This window comes from Erythrolamprus reginae, chromosome 3 (assembly GCF_031021105.1).
Source record: "Erythrolamprus reginae isolate rEryReg1 chromosome 3, rEryReg1.hap1, whole genome shotgun sequence".
NCBI lineage: Eukaryota > Metazoa > Chordata > Lepidosauria > Squamata > Dipsadidae > Erythrolamprus > Erythrolamprus reginae.
The window spans coordinates 85,334,525-85,354,492 of NC_091952.1; the positions used below are offsets into that span (position 1 = coordinate 85,334,525).

Sequence of the window (19,968 nt, forward strand, 5' to 3'; positions counted from 1 at the left end):
AGCAGTCCCCGCCCGCCTTCTGTTTCCCTATTGGCGCCCGGCCCGTTTTTCCTACTGGGGACCGTGGCTGCTGTCGAGAGGCTGGAGGGTTGCCATGGCAATGTCAGTTTACATTGACATCTGGCCAATAAGAGAGCCGCAGGGGCCGGACCAGGCCTATAACGAGCTCTCCCTCAGACTCTTCCCTGCCCTGGTGATAGCGCAGCCACAGTTGGATCTCAGTATTCTATCTGTACTTCATCATTGCTTCAAGTACAACGATAGAAATTTTTTTGCTCGCTTTTCTTCCACCCTTTCTGCTGACCGTGAGTTTACCTCCAGTCCAGTTATGTCTGAAACACCTGTCCACGCAGGGGAGGAGGCCACCACCATTGCTAGGCCCAGTATCCCTAAGGAAAAAAGCCAAAAGGCCAAATCCTCTCAGGGCAACTCTCTCAGGGAGGCAGAAAAACGGATAAGGGCCCTGGAACGGCAGTTGGAGGCCACCCAGAAGCAAACCTCTCTGCCTCCTAAAGGATTTGGCCCCACACCCGTGATTCCACCAGGGGTAGCAGGCTCGGCTTCGGAACGGGACTGGTCCCCTGAGAGGCCTGCACTGCCTACCCCCACAGAGGGATTTCCTTGGGGAAGACAAGCAGCCATGTGGTCTAGCAACCTGGGACATCAATCTTATATTCCTTCTCAGCATGCCCCAGCGCAGTCCTCCACGTTTACACCGACAGCAGCGGGGCTGCGCAACGCCCAAGACTCCTGGCAGAGCATGCCACCGGCTCTGCAGGATTTGATCACAAATGTGTTTTCCCAAGGCGTCGAGACCGGGGCACTTCAACAGCAGGCTGTGGCGGGTCATCCCCCGCCGAGATCCAGAGATCCCTGGACTGCGCCAGCCTCACATTCCATGACTGGGTCTATGGAAGAGGAGGACTCCGTTCGGGGTGACTACAGTGATCGTGAGGATGACCTGTCTGGGGATGAACACCCCCCAGAACAACCTGCCTTCACAGGTCTCTTTAAGTCATCACTGTTTAGGGTCTTACTCAATAAGGCCAAACTCACTATTGAGCAGGCAGGAGAGGGTGGACAGCCGGATGCCCCCAATTCGTCCCAACCTAAGGCGGGCCTTTTCATACTGCCGAAGCAGGAGACAGTGGACATCCCCTCCTCGCATCTGTTCTTGGAGACTGTCCAGAGGCCCTGGGAAAATCCGGCAGCTGCACAGGGCCCATCCAACCTGGACCGAAAATTATACACCTTTGACCAGCACAAGGAGGACCTGTTAACGTTCCCAGTGGTGGACAAACCGGTCACCAGCCTAGTTTCCAATGCCCTGGTCCCCTCTGAGTCTCAGGAGGGTCTCAGAGCTGAGGACAAGAGGACCCAAAATATCGCGCGCAAGACCCACCAGATGGCGGCCTGGGCCATTCAGGCCTCATCTGCGGCCTCGTTTTTTTAACAGGGCAACTCTCCTTTGAATTAAGGAGCTCCAATCAAGGGTGGATCCTGAAGACAGTCGCCTTCGGTAGGATCTGAATAAAATCCTAGCAGCCACCGAATTCTCGGCAGATGCAACGGCTAATGCGGCCAAGTTCGCGGCCAGGGCCATGGCTTCGTCGATGTCCTCTTGCCGGCTCATATGGTTACGCAGCTGGCAGATGGACGTCAAGTCCAAATGGAGCTTGGCCTCAGCACCATTTACGGCCGGCAAACTCTTTGGGGTGGTTCTCGATGACGTGTTGGTCGAGGATAAGGACAAAAAGAAAGTCATGCCAAGGTCCAAAAAGCCGGAAAGACGATTCACCCCCTACCAAAGGCGCCAGCCCTTTTGCTCAGAGCCCTCCTCGAGCACCGCCCAGGCATCGAGGCCTTACTTCCAGGGCTCCTTCAACCAAGGGTCTTTTCGATCGGATAGGTCAGCTACTCAAGACCGTGGCAAGTCCTATCAGGGACGCAGACCCTTCAGAGGAGCTGGAAGGGGATTTAGGAAAAACAAATGACTCCTTCATCTCCATTCCATTGGGGGGCAGGCTCACCCACTTCGCGGAACAATGGGCCGTATTATCTTCGGACGCTTGGGCGGTGGCTACGGTGGCCGAAGGTCTGAGGATAGAGTTTTTTCGCCTTCCCCCTCAGCGGTTTGTCACATGTCAGGTCCCCTTGGATGCTCAAAAGAGGGACCTCCTTTGTCAAGAGGTCTCTCATCTCCTGGAGATAGGGGCCATAGAAGAGGTTCCTCTGGAGGAACGGGGCAAAGGGTTCTATTCCCTAGTTTTCCTTGTCCCCAAAACCTCCGGCGGGGTAAGACTGATTCTGAACCTGCGTCAATTGAACATCTACGTGAAGTACAGACGCTTCAAAATGCACTCACTGAGAACCATCCTCGCCTCTATCAGGCACAAGGACTTCTTAACGTCAATCGACCTCAAAGAGGCTTACTTACACGTCCCCATCTTTCCACCGCACAGACGGTTTCTCCGGTTCTGTCTCGGTGGAACCCACTTTCAATACAAGTCAATGCCTTTTGGGCTTTCGTCCGCTCCAAGAACTTTTACGAAGCTCTTAGACGTTCTCACATCTTCTCTGAGGCAGCAGTCGGTACGCCTCATGGCGTACATAGACGACATTGTTATACTGGCAAAGACAAGGGACCAGGCATATCGGGATCTACACTTGACCATCAGTACTCTCGAACGCCATGGCTTCACGGTGAACTGGGACAAGAGCCACTTGACGCCCACGACGAGGCTGGCTCACGTGGGGACCACCATCGATACCACCCTGGGTATGGTGTTCCTCTCCCCAGAGAGGAGGTCCTCCATCAGGAGGCTCGTACGAGATCTGGACAGTCAGAGGTTCCCGAGACTCTCGTTCCTGTCAAAGGTCTTGGGGACCCTGGTATCCTGTATAGACGTCGTCCCGTGGGCCAGGCATCACTTGAGACCGTTGCAGTGGTTCCTGCTGCCTTTCCAAAGGACAAAGTCAAGCCACCTACACAGGAGGATTTTGCTTCCGGGTGGACTTCTCCAGCATTGGACAAGGGCTCCTCCTACCTGCCAAAACACCATCTCATGCTGACGACAGACCGCAAGTTTATCGGGATGGGGGGCCCACCTTGCCTCCCAGTTGGCCCAGGGCTTGTGGGACCATCGGGACTTACAGGAGTTCAACATCAACTTCCTGGAGTTGAAGGCAGTCTCGTTGGCCCTCCGGAGTTTCGCCCCCTGGGTTCAAGGGCGTCACATCCTGGTCCTCACTGACAATGTGTCTACCCGAGCCCATATCAACAGGCAGGGCGGAACACGATCTCGTCGCCTAATGGAGGAGTCAGAGTCCCTATTACGGTGGGCAGAGGCCAATTTAGCCTCTATTTCAGCGGAACATATCTCGGGGGTGGACAATGTATACGCGGACTGGCTGAGTCGGGAGACTCTGGATCCCGGGGAGTGGCGCCTGGACCCCAGGATCTTCCAGGAGCTGGTCAGGAGGTTCGGCGTGCCTATATTGGACCTGTTTGCGACAGTCCACAACACCCAGATTCCCCATTTCTTCTCCCGCTTTCCCTCTCCCGGAGCGGAGGCAGTGAACGCATTACACCAACAGTGGCAGTCGGGCCTACTTTATGCCTTTCCACCGATCCCACTGATACCGCAGGTGATCCGAAAACTACTGGAGGAACGGGCAGAGATTCTCCTACTAGCTCCCTATTGGCCGAGGCGCATCTGGTTTGCCGATCTGGTGGAACTATCAATTTCGGCCTACTGGAGAATTCCGGACCATCGAATTCTCCTCACGCAGGGGGCAATGAGTCACCCGGAGCCTCATTGGTGGCAGCTGACCGTCTGGCACTTGAGCGGGAACATCTGAAGAGCCAGTTCGTGCCAGACGCGGTCATAGACACCATGCAGGCGGCTCGCAGACAGTCTACAAGGCGGATCTACCAGGCGACTTGGGCGGCGTTCTCCGATTTCTGCAAGCAGAGGCAGGTGGATCCGCAGGGAGCCACTCCTTTGATGGTGCTCTCTTTCTTGCAAGCGGGCATGGACAGGGGTCTCGTCCCAAATACTCTTCGACGCCATGTCACGGCCTTATCAACGGTCCTCGTCAGAGACCACTGTCGGCCCCTCTCAAGGCACCCGTGGATCAGAGACTTTCTGCAAGGAGCAACCAACGTGAAGCCCTCTGCGGTTCATAGATTTCCTTCCTGGGACTTGTCCTTGGTTCTTCATGCTTTGACAGGTCCGCCTTTTGAACCTTTAAGGCTCATCTCCCTGAGGTTTCTATCCATTAAAACTGCCTTCCTGGTGGCTATTACATCCGCCAGGAGAGTCTCAGAAATCTCAGCATTGTCAATACGGCAGGACCTTTGTAAATTTTATCCGGACAGAGTTGTGCTGAGATTGGACCCGGCTTTTATCCCAAAGGTGAACACCTCCTTTCATAGGTCACAGGACATTGTGGTGCCGGACTTCTGCACCCACGGCAGCCACCCGTCTGAACTGAGGTGGCACAAACTGGATGTTAGATGTGCTTTAAAAATTTATATACGTCGGACTCAGGGGTTCTGGTCTTCCGAGGGTCTCTTCGTCTCTTTCTCCACTAGAACGATGGGGAAGAAAGTGTCGCCTCAGACAATCAGTCGGTGGTTGAGGGATTGTATTTCTGAGGCTTACACCGCTAAGAACACTATAGTTCCACAAGGGATAACAGCTCACTCTACCCGGAGTGCGGCCACGTCATCGGCCTGGAGGACTCAGGCCTCACTCGAGGACATTTGTCGAGCAGCCACATGGGCAGCTCCGTCCACCTTTATAAGACATTACAAGATTGACTCTTTTGCTTCCTCGGAGGCAGCTTTTGGAAGGAGGGTTTTGCAAGGGGTTTGTTCATTTTCAGCACCCCTGGTCCAACCTTCTCCCTCCCTCTGACTATAACTTGGGTATATCCCATCCTGGACTCTCCTTGCAAGTGCATTGGAGAAGGACCGTTGAACTTACCTGAACGGTCTTCTCGATGCACTGCAAGGAGAGTCCAGACCCGCCCGGTTCTTTGGGACCAGGTTCGCAGTTTCGTTGTTGTTCTCGTTGGAACTTGGGAGTTGTTCATGGTTTAATAAATCGTTCTTTTTTTTCATTACTGCTCCTTCGTACTTATTAGACTGGAGGGCTAAGGGGGCGGTGCCTGACTAATATTTAAATATTTAAATTAAACTCAGTCCCAGCCAATCAGGCTGAGAATAACCCATCCTGGACTCTCCTTGCAGTGCATCGAGAAGACCATTCAGATAAGTTCAACGGTCCTTCTATTTGTCTTAAAAGTTATCATAAAATACAAATGAAAATAAAGATAGTATAAAAATGGGAAAGGAAAATGACAGGAAAGAGAAGTGTAAGGTAAAAGGGGAAAGAAAGAAAAAAGAAAACATTGGTTTCCAAATTCTTCCAACACAGTAAAATACTGTATAAAATAGAATTGTACTTTTAATTTACCAATTTAGCAAGTCTTTCTTTCTTTCTTTCTTTCTTTCTTTCTTTCTTTCTTTTATCATTTTAGGCCGCCCTTCTCTAGGCGACTCAGGGCAGCTTACAAGATAAAAGTCAATACAAAAATTATAATTACAACCATAAAACCCCAAATCCTAAAAAATCGTAAATCATCCAGCCGCAATCATATATCAGCCAGAGCTGAATGTTCACGCTTGATGGCCCCAGGCCTGCTGACAAAAGTATGTTTTTAAAACATTTTGAAAGGCCAGAAGAATGGGAGCAGTCCAAATCTCCGGGGGAAGGGGGGGAGGAGTTAGTTCCAAAGGTCCAGAGCTGCCACAGAGAAGTCCCTTCCCCTAGGCCCCGCCAGGTGACATTTCTTGGCTGAAGGAACCTGGAGAAGGCCGACTCTGTGGAAACATGTAGTTATTTCTACAACAAACTAACTTAATGAACAAAAACCCAATTATTATTATCCGTATCATTTGGGCAGCCCTATCTAAAGATTGATTGTCCCTATATTAAGAAGAATTGAACAGTGGGGTTCTTGGTGCTCTCTGAGCCTGAATGTTTTTTTGCTGACATTTTATTACCAAAGTAAGTAACACCATCTTTTCAACCATAGTTTAGCAATGAAACATCTTCAAGAAACCAACCAGCTGACTGCACCCCTTGGTGTAGTCTACCCTGACTTACATATATTCTTTCCTATCAAGAATAGAACCATTGTCTAAAAACTAAGAAAAGATAGTAAACATAGAGATCATTCATGCCAGATGACAATTCTCCTACATAGTATTTTTAAAATTATTTGTTGAATTATTCATTGTTGCAGGCAAGGAAATGATCAACTGCCTTTTGCCCTTGTCCGGTTGCTAAACTCACTCACTGCTTAATTTATGTGTGTGCTTAGTTTATTACTTTGACAATCTGCCATAAGGGTTGAGGTGTTTTGTTAGTTACTGCTTCTGTTCACACTGACACTGTTGTTGCCAAGGGCTAATTTTGATCTTTTTATTGCACTTCATCTAGTACCTTCCATTTTGGATGTCACAAGTTAATATATATTAAAAATATGTTTGTTTCATCTGAATGGTTTGTAAAAAAACAAAATTATTTGGAGAAGTCAGCCAAAGAAGATATTTTGAACTGATTTTTTTAGAGGAAGGAAACAAAATACAATACTGTCGAAACAAAATTTAATACTGTCGAATTAAAAAAAAAACCCAGAATTTCCATAACCCAGTCCAAATAATGAACTCAGAAGAGTTTGAATTCTTTTTTTGTCAATATTTTTTAATTTTATTAAGAACATAAATTATTTTATTCTTTCCCCAAAGGAAAGAAATACAAAAATAAAGGAAAACTAGACAAGATAAAAAAATAGATGTGCATAAAAAATCATACACATAGATGTCATACACATTGATTCAAAAGAGTTTGAAATGAGAAAAGCATATTGTATAATTACTTAATAAACTACACTGTTGGATTTAACATCATGAAGATAACATGAATATATGAGAGAGATTAATGCTGATGTTTTTAATGTAATTTTATATTTTGATAGATATAATTTTGAAGAAAAAAATGAAAAGACGTATAGGCTTTTAAATAAGGTGACTAGACATCCCACTTTTGAGCAATTTGTCCGGCATGGTTTTTAAAAAGTCCCGATTTTGGGGAGATTGCATGGAGCTGGAAGGACTGGCTCTTCATCCTTTGATGCCGGGCGATGACATGGCTTGAAAGGATCTCCCGGCAAGCAGCTCAGCTTCCACGCGGCCTGAAATCTGCCAATGCAAAGTGGGGAGAGGGGGAAAGAAAAAAATGAAGCGGTGGTTGGAAACTTTGGCGCTATCGGTTACGGGTTGCTTTGCACATGCCCAACAGCAAGAAAAAGAAAGAGAGAGATCAGTGGGTTAGAGAAGAGACTGAGCATGCACCTTTCCGTCATTGGGGGGAAAAGAGTAGGGAAACCGCTTTCTTTGAGGTGAAGCCCCACCCTAACACTATTAAGTGGGAAAACAAATGCTGAGGTAAAATTATGTAGGAAATTTTCACTTGTACATTCCCTCCCCCGCCCCTCCGATCAATGGTGTCCCGCTTTACCAAAGTTACAATCTGGTCCCCTTTTAGAGAGCAACAGATGCAATTTTATATTTCTATTTGCAAGCCATTTCCTTGCCTTGTGGTATATTCTGTTAACATTCTGTTGGTAGTATGTCTGTACAGACTAAACAAAAAGAAAAAAAACTAGATTATAACAACAAGAAAATTACCTATACCTTTATATTCTAAAAAACATTTCAATAGTATTCCAGGGTGAATGGATCTAATATTATAACAAAATATTATACAAAGGCAACTGTGAGTGCTTTTCAGCTCCTTCTATTTATTTCTTCCATTCTTTATCCTTTTTTAGGAATTCTTTTTCTAAACAGTATAAACGTGTTTGATATATACAGTATATACATTTAAAAAACCAAGATTATAATGTAAGTGATTATGCCTGCCCCAAAAGCATGATTTTATGATTTCAAAACTATTTAAAAAGTATTTCACTCCCTGACGATTTGGTTCTTTAAAGCAGGGGTCTCCAATCTTGGCAACTTTAAGAGTTGTGGACTTCAACTCCCAGAATTCCTCAGTCAGCAAAGCTGGTTGGAAACCCCTGCTTTAAAGCATCAAACAGGCACTTTATTTTTTATTTTTTGCAGAAAAATAATTTATCCTTCCCTATAGGATTTAAAAAAATATAATATAAAATTTTGAAGTTTTCAAACTTTGGCTACATAATGGGGGAATTCACCCTGAAAATGCAACCATATGAAATTGTCCTTTAAATACACAATAATATTTTGCTTGTCCAAAGTTTGGCCAAATAATTGCCAGACAGTGGTGCTAATTTTGGGATGCTTTTGAAAATTTCTACACATGGGTAATAGCACTGTTGGACACATTTACACAACAACACAATATGTCACCTTTCAACCATGCCTGCTCTATAGTTGAGGTTTCTGCCTTCATACTTTCTGTCTTATAGTTTTTCCTTGTAAAATAATTGAACTTCTGGTCATCCTCAAATTTTTTTCCCTTTGTTAAACGGGGACGTTTGAAAATCGGATGTAAAACACTGAGTTAGGTTTCCTTTCCCCCAGTAAAGTTTTATAATTATAGAGCACTTGTGTTGCCTTTGGATGCTTGGTGGAAATTTTAGTGGAGAGAAGAAGCCACTAAGATTTATTTTCCCCACTCTGTGGAGTGAATTTCCTGGGCACACTGCCTCCATTCTTGTTTCTAAATCTTTTTCCAAAAGGAGTTTCATTGCAAATGAATAGCTAGCAAGCATATTACTACTTACAGGACAAGACAGGGAGTTCCATAGACCGATCAGTTTGGGATCAGTGAAGATTTCATATTTTTAAACTTTTTTTTTTCTATTTTAAATAAAATATATGAAATGGATAAAAATGGGATAGTTGTAATGGTGCAGACACGCCATCACTCAAATGTTTGTTTTTTTCCATCTGCCACAGGAATGGGTTGATAGTGCTTATAGATATTGATGTAGAAATGTTTTTTTAAAATAATATGCTTGGAATGGATTGCTATAATTATATAAAATGGCTCTATATTTTTTATCATGCCTTTGTATAAGTAAAAGTGCTTTGTGGCATTTACAACACAGTTTGTTTTTTCTCTTCTTAAGTAACAAAAATAATGCAAACAATTTACAGAATTTCTAATAAAGTTCTTTGCATGATCTAGTAAAAGAAATAACAAGAAAATGGCTGGTTTTCTTTTCTTTTCAGAACAGATGCATCGCTGGAAAGTGCTTCTACAAATTTACTGAAGGAAAATTCTACAGCCATTCATTGTAATACTTTAAAAGCCGAAAAATATGAATGTCAGATATCTTCAATAAAACTGAATCATATTTACATTATGTGGCTAAAGATCACTGATGGAAATATATTACTGCAGACACCATTGATGTCAGTCAAGCCTATAGATATTGGTAAGTTTTGATCTATTAGCAAAAACATCAAGTATTTTACTACCATGCTGTGGGCGTGGCTTATAGTGTGGGTGGGTGTGTCTTGATGATCATATAACAGGGTAGGAGTGGCTTGCCGGCTATGTGACCAGGTGGGAGTGGCTTGACAATCATGTGACTGGAGTGACTTCAAGGTCATATGACTGGGTGGGAGTGGCTTACTGACCAAGATAAGTTTTCAAATAGGTGCTTGGACTCTTTTTTAGTTGATTAAGTCACATTATTTGAATAGCCACAAAAAGGACAAATGATAGACAGCATTATTTGTTGAGGAGCACAGTAATATTTTAAGGTTTTATACTAAACCCGCAAGGTTCAATATGATAACAGATTGGGCAAGTAGCTCAATTATCTTTAATTGCTATAAAAGTTCAGTTCTAGATAATGATTAAAATAAATCATAACATTTATGGGAAAAATATATTATTTCCCCCCCTATTTTAAAAGTAATTAAGGATCATACTAAGGTACTAGAAAAGGAAGGACAATAAAAAAACTATTAAATATTCAATAAATAGTGCATAAACTTACTACCCCCATTGCACCTACATTTGAGTAGCTACATTAATGAAATGCTTGTTTCATCAAAATGTAATTTAGTTGTTGTTTTTTTACTTCTATATAATTAAATCAGAGTTTTATATAATCAGATGATGATTGCATTTAATCTTTTGATACTTTCTGGCCTAATAAGTAGCTGCTTCAAAATTACTCATTGTCTGATCTATTTTGTATTTTATTATAATCAAAAATAGATAATGTTTCTTGATTATATTCATTTAGTAAATTATTATAAATGTTTTAGAATGAGTGTTTTATATTAGTTATAGTTTAATGTTTGGGAAACATGATGGAATTACAGTGATCCCCCGATCATTGCAAGGGTTCCGTTCCAGGAACCCCCGCAACGAGCGGGTTTTCGCGAAGTAGCGCTGCGGAAGTAAAAACACCATCTGCGCATGTGTAGATGGTGTTTTTACTTCCGCAGCGCTAGCGAGGAGCCGAAGATTGGGGGCGGCGCGGCTGTTTTAAAACGTCGCCGCCGGCATGGGGGGCTTGCCAGTACCCCCCGGACCCCCAACCCAGGTTTGGGGGGCTGCTAGGAAGCCGCCCATGCCGGCGGCGACGTTTTAAAACAGCCGCGCGGCTTTCCAATGAGTCCCGAAGACAAATGTCAAACTTCCGCGTTTGTCTTCGGGACTCATTGGAAAGCCGCGCGGGTGTTTTAAAACGTCGGCGCCGACATGGGGGGCTCGCTAGAACCCCCCCGAACCCGCAACCCGGGTTTGGGGGGGTGCTAGCGAGCCCCCCATGTCGGCGGGGACGTTTTAAAACACCCGCGCGCCTTCCCAACTGAGCCCTCAAGCCAAGCGCCAAAGGCGAATTTCTGCGCTTGGCTTGAGGGCTCAGTTGGGAAGGCACGCGGGTGTTTTAAAACGTCGCCGCCGACATGGGGGGCTCGCTAGCACCCCCCCGAACCCCCAACCCAGATTTGGGGGTGTGCTAGCGAGCCCCCCATGTCGGCGGCGACGTTTTAAAACACCCGCGTGCCTTCCCAACTGAGCCCTCAAGCCAAGAGCCAAAGGCGAACTTCTGCGCTTGGCTTGAGGGCTCAGTTGGGAAGGCGCGCGGGTGTTTTAAAATGTCGCCGACGACATGGGGGGCTTGCTAGCACCCCGCCGAACCCCCAACCTGGGTTTGGGGGGGTGCTAGCGAGCCCCCCATATCGGCGGCGACGTTTTAAAACACACGCGCGGCTTTCCAATGAGTCCCGAAGACAAACGTCAAACTTCCGTGTTTGTCTTCGGGACTCATTGGAAAGCCGCGCAGGTGTTTTAAAACGTCGCCGCCGACATGGGGGGCTCACTAGCACCCCCCTGAACCCCCAACCCGGGTTTGGGGGGGTGCTAGCGAGCCCCCCATGTCGGCGGCGACATTTTAAAACACCCGCGCGCCTTCCCAACTGAGCCCTCAAGCCAAGCGCCAAAGGCGAACTTCTGCGCTTGGCTTGAGGGCTCAGTTGGGAAGGCGCGCGGGTGTTTTAAAACGTCGCCGCCGACATGGGGGGCTTGCTAGCACCCCCCCGAACCCCCAACCCGGGTTTGGGGGGGTGCTAGCAAGCCCCCCATGTCGGCGGCGACGTTTTAAAACACCCGCGCGCCTTCCCAACTGAGCCCTCAAGCCAAACGAACCCGGGTGGCCTGGCGAGCAGCGAGCGAATGGCGGGTGGCCGGGCGAAGGGCGGGCGAGCGGCGAACGGCGGGCGAGCGGGTGCTGGGGGGGGGCTTCTCGCCCTCCCGCCAGCAAGAGGGGGAAGACCCAGGGAAGCCGCCCAGCAGCTGATCTGCCCGGCGCCATCTATGCATGCGTGGCCATAGAAAAAAAGGGATGGTGTTTTGACTTCCGGGTTGAAAAATCGCAAATTAGCCTGTTCGCAATGGTCGGGAACGCAATAACCGGGGGATCACTGACAGGAATTACACAACGTTTCTGTAAATCATGTTATCCAATAGTCAGATATTTTAAATCTTCTAGTTAGAAGAATTAAAACAACGTTTGTTATAATTCAGTTACATCACTTCAAATGATGCAAGGTTTGGATCTATTTTTAAAAATACGGATTAAGATATTTTTGTTGTGGAATGGAATTACAAAAGTGAGCTTTGTGATGTTAGCTTCCACTTTTAAACTTACTCTTCCAAAGCACAGAGTTTCTAAGAGGGAGTGAATTTTTAAAAATAAGTCACATGGAGTGAGATTATTTCTTAAATACAAGCTGAAGATTTGTCCTTGTGCACACTTTTCTCAAACAGCAGCCCCAGGAATGTTCATAATATAAATCAATGTATGCTGAATTACTAGAAATGCAATCTTCTATACATTCATAAGAATAAGTAATAATTTTTATCAAAGGTTTATGATCTACTGTAAGCTCTATTGCAAATATTTATTTTATTGCCTTTTTATATTTTAATCATTCTTGTTGGTTTACTGATATATTGTTTTAATTATTGTAAATCATTTCACTCATTTTACAGATACTTTGAATCAATTGTAAATGTTTAAATAGTATAATAAAATGAATAATTTTCCAATTATGTCACCCTTAAATATTGTCACATTGTTTGAATTATATTGCTTTAGCATGCTTATTTGCAAAGCAGTGAGTCTTCAAATAAACTTAGAAATGTAGTTGTAGATAAAATTATAAAATTCAAGAATAGCAATAAAAATTAAATATTCAAGTCAGTAGTACAGGATTATATGCTGTTTTCTCCTAATAGTGATTCAGACCAAATATATATTATATGAATATAATTTATGGAAAATAAATGAAAGTATTATAATATACAGGCCAAGTAAAGGTACAATGACATGTATCATACAGTATTTAATATTGTAGCTGCTTAAACAAATGCTATCAAATTCTATAATTACTTATAAAATAATTTGTATATTGTTTGATACTTGATCTTAAATTACTGTATTCAGATTTCAACCTAGCCAGGTGGCAGTTTTAGAGTTAGCATTAATATAAGGACATGTTGTTAAACTTTCCATCCCATGAATTAGAAAAACATAGATATTTATTTGTATTATATAACTTTTTTTTAAAAAAAAATACCTTATTTTTGTTCTTTTTCTGTCAAAGCTATAATTATTACCAAGTTGCTTGTTTTGGATGCTCAGACTCCAGCCACAACTGTTTCAGACCATAACCACAGTTCAAGGCATTTATGCATGGCATATTGTATGTTGAAGTGATTTTATTTAACTGGAACAATGGGGTATTCTTTCTTGTTTAAAGTGAAGTTGATTGAAAAAGATGCTCTAGATATTAACTGTAATTTAGAAATATTTGAACCTATGTAAATAAAATGTTTGTATACATAAATAGAGTGATCAAATTATTTATTTATTATTATTATTTATTATTTGGATTTGTATGCCGCCCCTCTCCAAAGACTCGGGGCGGCTCACAACAAGTGTAAAACAAATCATAAATAATTCAATTAATTAAAATATTTAAAGATTTAAAAAACCCCATATACTAACAGACACACACACAGGCATACCATGTATAAATTAAATGTGCCCAGGGGGAGATGTTTAGTTCCCCCATGCCTGACGGCAAAGGTGGGTTTTGAGGAGTTTACGGAAGGCAGGAAGAGTAGGGGCAGTTCTGATCTCCGGGGGGAGTTGGTTCCAGAGAGTCGGTGCCGCCACAGAGAAGGCTCTCCCCCTGGGGCCCGCCAACCGACATTGTTTAGTTGACGGAGGAGGCCCACTCTGTGGGACCTAATCGGTCGCTGGGATTCGTGCGGCAGAAGGCGGTCTCGGAGATATTAAAACAAACATTTTAGCAAGCTTAAAATATTACTGTAAATCAATGTGGCATATCATTTATCATACTATTTTTCAGTAAAACCTGACCCACCGTTATATCTGCAAGTTGAAATGACAGATACAGGACAAATAAAAATTTCTTGGTCTCAACCAGCATCTAAATCCAATTTATTTCTATACGAAGTGAAATGTTTTACAAACTCAACTAAAAGTTTTCAACAGGTGAGACAAATTCCTTATTCTGAGCCTCTTATAAAATAGCCTAACGAGTCACTGTAAATTTGGCAAGCTTAATTTTATGAAATAAATCAAAATGATGGGATGAGACAATCAGTTATCTGGGACACGAAGAAGGCAGTTATTAGGGGTAATCTAATTAGTATGGAGTCTTATATCAGAAAAAGTTGGGGGATGGAAAGGGAAAAAAGAATAAGGGAAATAGAATCAATAAGACAAAGAAGTCTGACATTTCTGAAGAACTGAAAAATGAACCATGCAATAAAAATTCAGTACATGGAGATTAACACATAGATTTATTGTAATTTATGAGTTTACATTTGGGAGCAACAAGATCAAAGAATGAGGGAATGCATGTTGTCAGATCAATGTGTAAACCATGCGTTTTAGATATTTGTAGCCAGTCTCCCAAAATGTTTTTATTATAACGGTTTGTACTAAACACCTGTGCATTGAAATGATTAAAATCACTCTAATAAACCTAATACCTCAAAATAAAAGGGATTTAATTATGTTTCACTTTCATTGGATTATACAGGTAGTCTTGACTTACAACAGTTCATTTAGTGACAGTTCAAAGTTATAATAGCACTGAAAAAAAGCAACTTATGACCATTTTTTCATACTTATGAGCATTACAGTACCCCTAAGGTCATATGATTTACATTTGGAAGATTGCCAACTGGTTCATATTTATGATGGCTGCAATGTCCCGGAGTCATGCAATCACCTTTTACAACCTTCTGACAAGCAAAGAAAACGGGGAAGCCAGGTTCACTTAACAATCATGTTACTAATTTAACAACTTCAGTGGTTCACTTAACTAATGTGACAAGTCAAGTCATAAAATGGAGCAAACCTCACTTAACAAATTTCTCACTTAACAACATAAATGTTGGGCTACATTGTGGGTCATAAGTTGAGGACTACCAGTATTTCAATAGCTCACAATGCAAGCACTAAAACATACTTTTAAGTGAGATGCAGGGGGATTACAATCTACTCTCCCAGTTTCCTGCACACACAAAAATACTACTCCCTAAATCTGTTTGAGGTTTGGCATGGAATTGTCTACGAAACAAGTTTTGTGTGCATATGTGAGAGGTTGCACAATCCTCCCTATTTTCATTCATTTTCATTAATCATAAATGCATCACTGAATGAATTTTCTATGAACCAAATTGGAAGGAGGCAATGTCCCCATGAAGTGCACGTATTCTGCATTCTTGCAGTCTGGACACAGGTTAAAATCAAGAAATAATCCCTCTTTTGTTTTTATTAGCTTCATTTTATCACCTCTGATGTTATTTTTTTTAAAGTTAATTCAGTGCAATGACGGTATTCTTATTTTTTAAAAAAAATATATTAATAGGTGGCTGAAATTACCATGGGAACATCACTGATCATAAATAATGAATTGCTGGCATCTTCGTATATAATTCAGGTTCGGTGCAGGAACCATCAGGAATTAGGTCTTTGGAGTGATTGGAGCTCACCTTTTAACATGGATCTACAAGGTACATTCACATAAAAATGTTATTAATCCAGAATATTAGGTCATTTTATTTGAGTGCTTTGAAAAATATAAAGCCACTTATGTATGTGTTGTTGTGTTATACAATTTGAAGCACTTAGGGTAAAACCAAAAACTTTTGAGTAGGTTCAAGTTTGCCATGATACATGCAATTTATGCATGGAATAGTCTATAGCAGTGTTTCCCAACCTTGGCAACTTGAAGATATTTGGACTTCAATTCCCAGAATTCCCCAGCCAGCAAGCTGGCTGGGGAATTCTGGGAGTTGAAGTCCAGATATCTTCAAGTTGCCAAGGTTGGGAAACACTGGTCTATAGTATTCGAAATTAGAGTATCTTTCTTGTAAGAATATAATGAACTATGATTCAAATGAAATTTCAATGTAGTCTTAATCTGGATAAATGGAGAATTTATTCTAAATAGTTGAAATATTTAAAATAGATTTGATACACCGCATCATGGCCCGTGAGGAATTAAAAAATGTTTATTTTTACAATATCTATAATATATCCCAATGTAAAGATCCTGAGTGGCATACAAGATGGTACACAGAGCAGGTTCCAAATGTATCAAATGCATCCTGAATGTTCACAATAATGAATTAAAGCTAAAGGAATGGTGGACTAATGGCTGTTTTGTCATTTTATAGAATGATTGAAAGGAGGAAGTTAAAATGTACATCATCAATCAATGAATTCTAAAGTTTGGGATATTGTCTCTCATAACTAAGGAAGAAGAGCATATTATGTAATTAAGGGATGTCCAACCCATGGCCTTCATGTGGCCCTGGATAGCTAGTAACATGACCCCACAAATTTTAACATTATTATGTGATTTCTATATACATCAACTATATTATATATGGGTCATTCTTTGTCAAGTGGACCAGGCGTCAACTTGACTGATTTTTGCAGCCTTATTTGAAAAGAACCATCACAAAGACAACATATATGATAGAGAACAATATGCTCTTTCTAATGAAATAAAAATGAAGACGATTGAAGGTGAGAAAACAAAGAGCTCTTTTTTCTCACCTTCAATCATCTTCATTTTTATTTCATTAGAAAGAGCAAGGGATTTTAAAATATATACGTTGTTCTTGTGATTGTTTCTTTTCAAATGAGGCTTCAATTTCACCCGGTCCACTTGACAAAGAATGACCCATATTTTATATGTGGCCCAAGACAAATCCTCCAGCCCAGACAAGCCAAAAGCTTGGATGTTCATGATCTATTCAGAGGGAGGATTGCCTTTTTTGTTGAAATTGGAAGCCTGATTAATAAGGAAAGAATTATAAAGTATATTACAAAGTAATACAAAATAACATGGGAAATGAACTGTTAAAAATCCCAACATTTGTGGTCGTTTTTATAAAGTATAATGTTATAAATATTATAATGCCTGTTCCTTTTGTTTGCAATAGATGTCACATATTTCCCTTCCAAACTCCTTGCAAGTGTTGGAACAAACGTTTCTTTTTATTGTGTTTATAAAAACAAAGACAAAACTGTTTCATCAAAGAAGATAGCCTGGTGGTTGAATTTAGCAAAAGAAATCCCAAGTAGCCAGTACACTTTTGTGAATGACTACACTAGCAAAGTTACACTTACCAACTTGCCTGCAATGAAGCCTGGAGGAAAATTTCTTTTTAATGCTTTATACTGTTGTAATGAAAATAAGGAATGTAATCATCGTTATGCTGAACTATACATAATAGGTAATGTATCAGATTGCTTTTACAATTATAAATGTTGATGAACCTTTATTCTTCATTTGCATATTTACTAATGCTGTCTTTTAAATAGATGCTAATATCAATATCACATGTGAAACTTATGGCAACTTACAAAAAATGACCTGTTCCTGGTCCATCAACCCAGATCCAATACTTTTGGAAAGTACTTTGCTGTTAAGATACTACAGGTATACATTCATTTCAATATAGTGTTTTTGAAAAGTTGTTTCTTTCAGAGTTCAACTTAGTACAGGATTGTTGAAAATCCTATACAGTGATTTGGAACTTTTCATTAAAAGAAAAGTTGGACGTTTATTTAAATGGGAAAACTGAATTCTGTGCCCTTTAAAATAGCCTTTTCAAATCTGATAGTCTCAAACGTGAGTACAACTCTCAAAATTTCAGAGAGCATGGTTAAACATAATTTAGATTTTATTTATTTATTTATTTATTATTTAGATTTGTATGCCGCCCCTCTCCGCAGACTCGATACTCTGGGAATTGCAGTATCACTAATTCTAATGGGAGCTTGAACTATAAATTGCAGTTTTGACCGGCATTCTTTATTATATTCCCTCACCACTTACAGTATTAGACCTTAATAGCAGTTTTGAGACCAAATATCTGATGTGCACTATTAAAGTTTCAAATTTTGATTTTTAAATAGCAGAAGTAGAGATATTTTGCGACTCTTTTGATTTTGAAAACCAGCCCTATAAATAGCAACATGCAATACAATCTCTATTCATGACCCTGCTTCTTGCAGTCTGGCCATAATCCTTACTGTAATAGTGCTGATCTTAAAAGATATTAAAAAGTATTCAATTTAATAAATTACTAAATATATATAGCTGGATTTGAACCATCCATTGCTGAGGTGTTCCTCCTATAAAGATAATTCACTATAACTTGACACATGTCCATGTAGTTTCCATGCAATTAAAGATGTATTTTGCCTTTACCTCCTCTGTAATTTTTTAAAAATATACCAATCTTGCTGTACCACTGATATTCAGTCAAATCAGACCCAATCTTACATAGGTATTGATTCAACAGCAGGTCAACTAGGTGCTGCCACTTGCTGAGACAGTACTTTGCTTAGGGACAACCAACATGGCACAAATGAATGTGCTAATATTTTGAGTTTTTCATCAAAATGTTATAAAATTATTACAAGCTTCATATTGACCATATTGACCATCAAATGAATAGAATAGAGTAGAGTAGAGTAGTACAGAGCAGAGCAGAGCAGAACAGAACAGAACAGAACAGAATAGAATAGAATAGAATAGAATTATTGGCCTATTGGAGACACAAGGAATTTGTCTTGGTGCATATGCTCTCAGTGTCTCTTTTTGACTTGTGCAGTATACAGGTCCTCAATGGAAGGCAGGCTCTCAGCAATTGGTTTTTCTGCAGTTCTGATTATCCTCTGAAGTCTCTGTCTGCTTGTTGAGTTGTAGAACCAAACCAGACAGTTATAGAGGTACAGATGACAGACTCAATGATTCCTCTGTAGAACTGTATCAGCAGCTCTTTGGGCACTTTGAGCTTCCTGAGATGATGCAGAATGAACATTCTTGTGGTGATCAACTATACTTAATCTTACAGAACTCATTTTTCTATCCATTTGCAGTCCTCTTTGTTCCTTTGGAGCCACCTATTGGTTCTAATGAAAGCATTGCATGGCCATGTTGTGTGTAATGAATATGAATCTGTAAACTTTTGAAAGTTCTCCACAGGTCATTGTGCAGATATATGACTTGTATGTAAATGTAATGTATAGATGACAGTTTAAAGAACTATCCCTTTTTAAAGTAACTGATTTACCAGTTTTGGTAACCAGTTTGATTGTCAGGGCTATGAATTAAGGTACCAAATTTTGTGTTACTTGCAGATTTGATAACCCCAGCTTTATTAATTCAACTCAGTCTTGAAGATCGTTTGCTAAGATTATTCTTTGAGCTTCAGTTACTCAATCTGAGTTTTCTAGTGAAACTTAATGTATTTAATTATATAACATTTAATTATATACCCAATGTCCTTAAATCCTCAAATGTTCCTCTTATACAACAAAACCTGTCCTTTCTGAAAAGTGTTAATTTGTATTTATTTTTTATGAAATGTGTTTATTTTTTAACGTCTTTATGTTGTAATCTACCCAGAATCGTTGAACACAAGATGGGCGGCAAATAAATTTCTAAATAAATTTCTAAATGAATTTCTAAATGAATTTCTAAATGAATTTCTAAATGAATTTCTAAATGAATTTCTAAATGAATTTCTAAATGAATTTCTAAATGAATTTCTAAATGAATTTCTAAATGAATTTCTAAATGAATTTCTAAATAAATTTCTAAATAAATTTCTAAATAAATTTCTAAATAAATTTCTAAATAAATAATAGATAGATAGATAGATAGATAGATAACCAACCAACCAACCAACCAACCAACCAACCAACCTATCATCAGGGTATCTTAATTTTTAATTCCAATGTGAATCAATCCAGTGGCATACTACCTCATCTCATCTGCTACCTTTTAGGTCTAAACAGCGGTTGCTGTCCAGAGCT

General features: G+C 41.1%; 1 protein-coding gene across 1 annotated transcript in view; it reads left to right on the top strand.

Annotated features, from left to right (window-relative positions):
• LEPR (leptin receptor) overlaps positions 1–19,968 on the top strand; it is a 73,653-nt gene that overhangs the window by 28,723 nt on the left and 24,962 nt on the right. Inside the window, exons 5-9 of the mRNA XM_070746088.1 lie at positions 9,296–9,501; positions 13,964–14,109; positions 15,497–15,641; positions 17,082–17,375; positions 17,464–17,581. Of these exons, the coding sequence (XP_070602189.1) occupies positions 9,296–9,501; positions 13,964–14,109; positions 15,497–15,641; positions 17,082–17,375; positions 17,464–17,581 (909 nt within the window). The remainder of the gene's footprint in view (positions 1–9,295; positions 9,502–13,963; positions 14,110–15,496; positions 15,642–17,081; positions 17,376–17,463; positions 17,582–19,968) is intronic.